Source organism: Oncorhynchus clarkii, chromosome 30 (assembly GCF_045791955.1).
Source record: "Oncorhynchus clarkii lewisi isolate Uvic-CL-2024 chromosome 30, UVic_Ocla_1.0, whole genome shotgun sequence".
NCBI lineage: Eukaryota > Metazoa > Chordata > Actinopteri > Salmoniformes > Salmonidae > Oncorhynchus > Oncorhynchus clarkii.
In genome coordinates, this window is record NC_092176.1 from 11005200 (window position 1) to 11013942 (window position 8743).

At 42.0% G+C, this 8743-nt stretch overlaps 1 protein-coding gene across 1 annotated transcript in view; it reads left to right on the top strand.

Moving 5' to 3' along the window:
- LOC139389753 (probable peptidyl-tRNA hydrolase) overlaps positions 1 to 8743 on the top strand; it is a 10824-nt gene continuing 2081 nt past the window's right edge. The window contains exons 1-3 of the mRNA XM_071136685.1: positions 1 to 22; positions 376 to 504; positions 7043 to 7262. Coding sequence (XP_070992786.1) covers positions 20 to 22; positions 376 to 504; positions 7043 to 7262 — 352 coding nt within the window. The 5' untranslated portion in view covers positions 1 to 19. The remainder of the gene's footprint in view (positions 23 to 375; positions 505 to 7042; positions 7263 to 8743) is intronic.

Sequence of the window (8743 nt, forward strand, 5' to 3'; positions counted from 1 at the left end):
TGATTCATGTCAAAGTTGCATGGTACGGTAGGTTTGTTTTTACCAAAATAACTATATAGATATTATTTTCCAATGTTTCTTCTTTTGTGTTCTCAATTTTATAGCGAGGGCCGAGATTTTTAAACTATAAACATTTCAAATATATTCGTTTATTACTGAACTGAAACGTCAGGAGTACGTTATTGATGGTGGTCACAGACAGTAAGTAGGCTTTTGATGCTAGGCTCCAAGAGAACATTAAGTTATGAACGTAAAAGTGTTTGTAACGTTGCCTTTTCTGTGCTTATGAGAAACGTCAATAGACATTAAAGCCTGGAAAACGTCACTGTTGTTGGTAGGTCTAAACTTTGGCTTTGTGTGTCACCGTTTTTCAAGACTCTGCTGAACTTTGTCACAATGAGACGACTTTTATTAAAACTGATAAATCGAGCGATGCTGACTGGACCCGTTGGACCTATGATGGGCAATGAAGCTGGAGTCCACACAAATTCTCGCCGGAGACTGGTAAGTGAATTATTAAAGAAAAGCTATTGCAACCCAAATATGTTGTAGTCAGTACACTGCAGACACTGTTTTGACTAGATTGGATACAGTTGGTCAGTATTGACTTTTCAAGCAGGTTAGGATAATTAATATAGCAGTTTCAGACAATTAGGTTAAGGTTAGCTAAAATGCAAACACTTTAAATGTTTGACGTACATTTGACAAACGTTATCTATGTTTTTACGTTATAAAAAAGTGAAATACATTTTTTTTTTTTTTTGCTCCTGTGTGTTATTGTCAATGATTGTCAGTATTAACCGGTGCACCGGCCTATGACCTGTGACGTGAACGGACAAAATTGGTGAGGGAGGAGCGCCCTTTCGAAGTCATGTTGTCAACAATGTAGCATGGTGCATCGTCCAGAAACACATCTCTTTTCCATAAAATAGATGTTAGAATTTCAAATTAGTTTTCATTGGGAAGGCAGATAAAGCATTTTTTTATCAAAAGTAATGAGTTTTGCATGTGAAAACAGTATCATACTCATCACCCCACGTGCTTAATCTAGCCAAGGCTAACTCACTTGTTTTGAGCCGATTTCACCGTGGGATTTGAACATGACACCTGGCGCATGAGGAGATTTGGCAGGAGGAGACGTTAGGTCCCTTAGCCTACTACTGTAGCCGTCACCTTCCTAGGTATGAGTGTCTTTTGGGCTGCAAAGCTCACTAGGCAAAAAGTATTTAAAATAGAAAATGATGGCTTTTAACGAACTGACACATTTCTGTTTTTATTATTAGATGGATAATAGATTGTTTTAGGCATACAAGTTATGTTAGTTATTGATAATGACTAGGCGTGTAGCGGTATACCGATCAGTTTGAAAGCAGGCTATTGCAATACAGAAAATAAATATTCTATTAATTTTCTATAAGTTCACAGTTCTAATTATGGGAAGGAGAATGGGAACAATGGCAAAAGCATGGCAGAGTCTTTCAACAGGCCTTTCTGCAGCCACAACTCTACAACCTTTTTTTGTGGCCGTTGTGCTTTGAGAAAAAGTAGACTTTCATGTGACCTGTCACGAATTTAGAATGAGTCATAGGCTTATGTAGCGGACTAAACTCCACTCCACTGCTTTTAATCAGGGCAAGGTGACTGGAAACATGACCGAATACAAACAGTGTAGCTATTCCCTCTGCAAGGCAATCAAACAAGCTAAGTGTCAGTATAGAGACAGTGTTTACGGACATATTCAATTAATCCTTATCCCAGTCTGCTGTTCCCACATGCTTCAAAAGGGCCACCATTGTTCCTGTTCCCAAGAAAGTGAAGGTAACTGAGGTAAATTACTATCGCCCTGTAGCACTCACTTCCGCCATCATGAAGTGCTTTGTGAGACCACCTCAGCTCCACCCAACCTGAAACCCTAGACCCACTCCAATTTGCTTACCGCCCCAATAGGTCCACAGACGACGCAATCACACTGCCCACTGCCCTAACCCATCTGGACAAGAGGAATACCTATGTAAGAATGCTGTTCATCGATTACAGCTCAGCATTTAACACCATAGTACCCTCCAAACTCGTCATTAAGCTCGAGACCCTGGGTCTCGACCCCGCCCTGTGCAACTGGGTCCTGGACTTCCTGACGGGCCGCCCTCAGGTGGTGAGGGTAGGTAACAACATCTCCACCCCGCTGATTATCAACACTGGGGCCCCACAAGGGTTTGTTCTCAGCCCTTTCCTGTACTCCCTGTTCACCATGACTGCGTGGCCATACACGCCTCCAGCTCAATCATCAAGTTTGCAGTCAACACTACAGTGGTAGGCTTGATTAGCAACAACAACGAGACGGCCTACAGGGAGGAGGTGAGGGCCCTCGGAGTGTGGTGTCAGGAAAATAACCTCACACTCAACGTCAACAAAACAAAGGAGATGATCGTGGACTTCAGGAAACAGCAGAGGGAGCACCCCTATCCACATCGACGGGACAGTAGTGGAGAAGGTGGAAAGTTTTAAGTTCCTCGGCATACACATCACGGACAAACTGAAATGGTCCACCCACACAGACAGCGTGGTGAAGAAGGCGCCTCTTCAACCTCAGGAGGCTGAAGAAATTCAGCTTGTCACCGAAAACACTCACAAACTTTTGCAGATGCACAATCGAGAGCATCCTGTCGGGCTGTATCACCGCCTGGTACGGCAACTGCTCCGCCCACAACCATAAGGCTCTCCAGAGGGTAGTGAGGTCTGCACAATGCATCACCGGGGGCAAACTACCTGCCTGCCAGGACACCTACACCACCCGATGTCACAGGAAGGCCAAAAAGATCATCAAGGACAACAACCACCTGAGCCACTGCCTGTTCACCCCGCTATCATCCAGAAGGCGAGGTCAGTGCAGGTGCATCAAAGCTGGGACCGAGAGACTGAAAAACAGCTTCTATCTCAAGGCCATCAGACTGTTAAACAGCCATCACTAACATTGAGTGGCTGCTGCCAACATACTCACTCATCTCTAGCCACTTTAATAATGAAACATTTGATGTAATAAATGTATCACTAGCCACTTTAAACAATGCCACTTTATATAATGTTTACATACCCTACATTACTCATCTCATATGTATATACTGTACTCTATACCGTCTACTGCATCTTGCCTATACCGTTCGGCCATCGCTCATTCATATACAGTGCCTTGCGAAAGTATTCGGCCCCCTTGAACTTTGCAACCTTTTGCCACATTTCAGGCTTCAAACATAAAGATATAAAACTGTATTTTTTTGTGAAGAATCAACAACAAGTGGGACACAATCATGAAGTGGAACGACATTTATTGGATATTTCAAACTTTTTTAACAAATCAAAAACTGAAAAATTGGGCGTGCAAAATTATTCAGCCCCTTTACTTTCAGTGCAGCAAACTCTCTCCAGAAGTTCAGTGAGGATCTCTGAATGATCCAATGTTGACCTAAATGACTAATGATGATAAATACAATCCACCTGTGTGTAATCAAGTCTCCGTATAAATGCACCTGCACTGTGATAGTCTCAGAGGTCCGTTAAAAGCGCAGAGAGCATCATGAAGAACAAGGAACACACCAGGCAGGTCCGAGATACTGTTGTGAAGAAGTTTAAAGCCGGATTTGGATACAAAAATATTTCCCAAGCTTTAAACATCCCAAGGAGCACTGTGCAAGCGATAATATTGAAATGGAAGGAGTATCAGACCACTGCAAATCTACCAAGACCTGGCCGTCCCTCTAAACTTTCAGCTCATACAAGGAGAAGACTGATCAGAGATGCAGCCAAGAGGCCCATGGTCACTCTGGATGAACTGCAGAGATCTACAGCTGAGGTGGGAGACTCTGTCCATTGGACAACAATCAGTCGTATATTGCACAAATCTGGCCTTTATGGAAGAGTGGCAAGAAGAAAGCCATTTCTTAACCTGTTGCGACGACCAAACCCGGATCCGGGATTCTATTTATAGACCTAAGCTCATTACCATAACGCAACGTTAACTATTCATGAAAATCGCAAATGAAATAAAATAAATATGCTATCTCTCAAGCTTAGCCTTTTGTTAACAACACTGTCATCGCAGATTTTCAAAATATGCTTTTCAACCATAGGAAAACAATCATTTGTGTAACAGTAGCTAGCTAGCGTAGCATTTAGCGTTAGTTGCCTGCTAAATGCTAACGCTAATGCTATCACAAAAACAAGTAAAGCCTTCAAATAAAATAACTTACCTTTGAAGAACTTCTGATGTTTTCAATGAGGAGACTCTCAGTTAGATAGCAGATGCTCAGTTTTTCCAAAAAGATTATTTGTGTATTAGAAATAGCTCGGTTTTGTACATCACATTTGGCTACCAAAAAAAAAAAAAAAAAAAAAAAAAAAAAAATTCAGCCCTCAAAACGCAAACTTTTTCCAAATTAACTCCATAATATCGACTGAAACATGGCACACGTGGTTTAGTATCAATCCTCAAGGTGTTTTTCCACATATCTCTTCGATGATATATCCTTCGTGGAAGCCTGGTTTCTCCTTGCTCTCAAATGGAAAAATAATTGGACCTGGCTTTGCGCTCCAATTTCGACGCAGGGACACCAGGCGGACACTTGGAAAATGTAGTCTCTTATGGTCAATCTTCCAATGATATGCCTACAAATACGTCACAATGCTGCAAACACCTTGGGGAAACGACAGAAAGTGTAGGCTCATTCCTTGCGCAATCACAGCCATATAAGGAGACAATGGAAAACAGAGCTTCAGAGATTCTGCTCATTTCCTGGTTGACGTATCATCTTGGTTTCGCCTGTAGAATGAGTTCTGGGGCACTTACAGACAATATCTTTGCAGATTCTGAAACTTCAGAGTGTTTTCTTTCCAAAACGGTCAATAATATGCATAGTCGAGCATCTTTTCATGACAAAATATTGCGCTTAAAACGGGAACGTTTTTTATCCAAAAATGAAATAGCGCCCCTAGAGATCCAAGAGGTTAAAGATATCCATAAAAAGTGTTGTTTAAAGTTTGCCACAAGCCACCTGGGAGACACACTAAACATGTGGAAGAAGGTGCTCTGGTCAGATGAAACCAAAATTGAACTTTTTTGGCAACAATGCAAAACGTTATGTTTGGCGTAAAAGCAACACAGCTGAACACACCATCCCCACTGTCAAACATGGTGGTGGCAGCATCATGGTTTGGGCCTGCTTTTCTTCAGCAGGGACAGGGAAGATGGTTAAAATTGATGGGAAGATGGATGGAGCCAAATACAGGACCATTCTGGAAGAAAACCTGATGGAGTCTGCAAAAGACCTGAGACTGGGACGGAGATTTGTCTTCCAACAAGACAATGATCCAAAACATAAAGCAAAATCTACAATGGAATGGTTCAAAAATAAACATATCCAGGTGTTAGAATGGCCAAGTCAAAGTCCAGACCTGAATCCAATCGAGAATCTGTGGAAAGAACTGAAAACTGCTGTTCACAAATGCTCTCCATCCAACCTCACTGAGCTCGAGCTGTTTTGCAAGGAGGAATGGGAAAAAATATCAGTCTCTCGATGTGCAAAACTGATAGAGACATACCCCAAGCGATTTACAGCTGTAATCGCAGCAAAAGGTGGCGCTACAAAGTATTAACTTAAGGGGGCTGAATAATTTTGCACGCCCAATTTTTCAGTTTTTGATTTGTTAAAAAGGTTTGAAATATCCAATAAATGTCGTTCCACTTCATGATTGTGTCCCACTTGTTGTTGATTCTTCACAAAAAAATAGAGTTTTATATCTTTATGTTTGAAGCCTAAAATGTGGCAAAAGGTTGCAAAGTTCAAGGGGGCCGAATACTTTCGCAAGGCACTGTATTTGTATGTACATATTCTTATTCATTCCTCTACACTTGTGTGTATAAGGTAGTTGTTGTGAAATTGTTAGATATTACTGCATGGTCGGAACTAGAAGCACAAGCATTTTGCTACACTTGCATTAACATCTGCTAATCATGTGTATGTGACAAATAAAATTTGATTTGATGAGGAAAGTTTCTGATGACTCCACCAACGGAGTGGAGCAGATACCAGGCTTTGTGGAATCTGGCTCCGACTACATCGATTCACCTAAGGTCAATACTTCAATTATTTTTTATTATGAAACGCCTACCGTGTACCTATGTTTGTCCTCTGTAGTTGGGTGCCTTTTTTTGTTTGCTGAAATACATAATTTTTCAATAAACGTTAACCAAATGCAACCACCAACTCTTTGTTCATTGCTGTTGCTCTAAGATGGAAAATCATCTCTAATTCGAATGTGCCAATTGAATCTCAGCAGGGAAACAGTCGTTGGTTGTATTTGATTCATGTTTATTGAAAAAGTATGGATTTCAGCAAACAAAGAAAAGCACGCAACTACAAAGGACAAACAAGTACAAGACAAGGGGTTTCATTATTTACAGTTTTTGAAGTACTGACCTTGGGCGAATTGATGTAATCAGAGCTAGATTCCACAAAGCCTGGTCTCCGCTCCACTGCGTTGGTGGAGTCATCAGAAACTTCCTACACCATTGAGTGGAGTTTAGTCCGCTAAGGCCTACGTGTCTATTTCACAATAAGCCGTGATGAAGGGCTCGCGTCGCCTGCGATCAGTCCTTTGATTTAGTTCACGCTGTCCATTTTGCTGATTTTTATGCACTTGTATTAGGACACATCAAGGGATTCTCGCATGCGGGTTATATGTCTTTAAAGTTTGCTATGTGGGGTAGCAGCAATGTAGGCTACCTGGGGCTTCTACATTTTTATTCTTCATAATTATAAGTTAGACATGAAGAGCTCCAAAAACAAGGCTCCCTGGCACAATTATGAGCCAAAAACTGATTTTGATCATATATTTGAAACAAGACTTTGTGTTATTGTTAGTTAAAAATGTGTGGCTAGCATGACACATCAGTATGTTCTTGTGGAGGAGAACCACTGTGCTCACCAATGGCGTTTAGAGAAATATAACATGCAAAGATGGAAAATATGTATTTATTGTCGTTGTGCAGGTTGTGGGACTGGGAAACCCTGGAATGAACAGTTCACGCCACAGCGTAGGCATGGCAGTGCTGGAAGCACTTGCTACCCGGCTTGGGGTAGCTGATAACTGGCGTGGTGATAGGCATGTGTCCGGTGAGGTCATCGTATCTGACATCCAGGACACCCATATCGTGCTTCTCCGACCACGACTACTGATGAACATAAATGGTGTATCAGTGGCCAAAGCAGGTGAGGAATCTTGTCTTCTTGATGTCTTTTTACATTTTATGCATTTTGAGTTTTGACTGTCTGAGGAATTAGTTCAAAAGGCTAGTTGTAAACATGTTCTCATTTACAACTGCGACCTGGCCAAGATAAAGCAAAGCAGTGCGACACAAACAACAACACAGTTACACATGGAATAACAAACATACAGTCAAAAATACAATAGAAAAAGTCTATATACAGTGTGTGCAAATGAAGTAGGGTAAGGGAGGTAAGGCAATGAATAGGCCATAGTGGCTAAATAATTACAATATAGCAATTAAACACTGGAGTGATAAATGTGCAGAAGATGAGTGTGCAAGTAGAGATACTGGAGTGCAAAGGAGCAAAATAAAAAAATGCAAATAACAGTGTGGGGATGAGGTAGTTGGATGGGCTATGTACAGGTGCAGCGATATGTGAGCTGCTCTGACAGCTGGTGCTAAACTCCCTCACTAGCTTTGAGTCTCTAGCTTTAGTGATTTTTGCAGTTCGTTCCAGTCATTGGCAGCAGAGAACTGGAAGAAAAGGGGTCCGAAAGAGGAATTGGCTTTGGGGATGACCAGTGAAATATACCTGCTGGAGCGCGTACTATGGGTGGGTGCTGCTATGGTGACCAGTGAGCTGAGATAAGGTGGGGCTTTACCTAGCAGAGATTTGTAGATGACCTGGAGCCATTGGGTTTGGCGACGAATATGAAGCGAGGGCCAGCCTACATGTCGCAGTGGTGGGTAGTATATGGGGCTTTGGAGACAGAACGGGGGACACTGTGATACAGTCTATCTAATTTGCTGAGTAGAGTGTTAGAGGATATTTTGTAAATGACATCCCCGAAGTCAAGGATCAGTAGTATAGTCAGTTTTATGAGGGTATGTTTGGCAGCATGAGTGAAGGATGCTTTGTTGCAAAATAGGAAGCCGATTATAGATTTGATTTTGGGTTGGAGATGCTTAATGTGAGTCTGGAAGGAGAGTTTACAGTCTAACCAGACACCTAGGTATTTGTAGTTGTCCACATATTCTAAGTCAGAACCGTCCAGAGTAGTGATGCTGGACGGGTGGGCAGGTGTGGGCAACGATCAGTTGAAGAGCATGCATTTAGTTTTACTTGCATTTAAGAGCAGTTGGATGCCACGGAAGGATAGTTGTATGGCATTGAACTCGTCTAGAGGTTAGTTAACACAGTACCCAAAGAACTGCCAGAAGTATACAGAATGGTGTCGTCTGAGGTGGATCAGAGAATCACCAGCAGCAAGAGCGTCATCATTGATGTATACAGAGAAAAGAGTCGGCCCGAAGATTGTACCCTGTGGCACCCCGATTTGACACACTGAACTCTGTTTGAGAAGTAGTTAGTGAACCAGATGAGACAGTCATTTGAGAAACCAAGTCTGTTGAGTCTGCCGATAAGAATGTGGTGATTGACAGAGTTGAAAGCCTTGGCCAGGTCGATGAAGACAGCTGCAC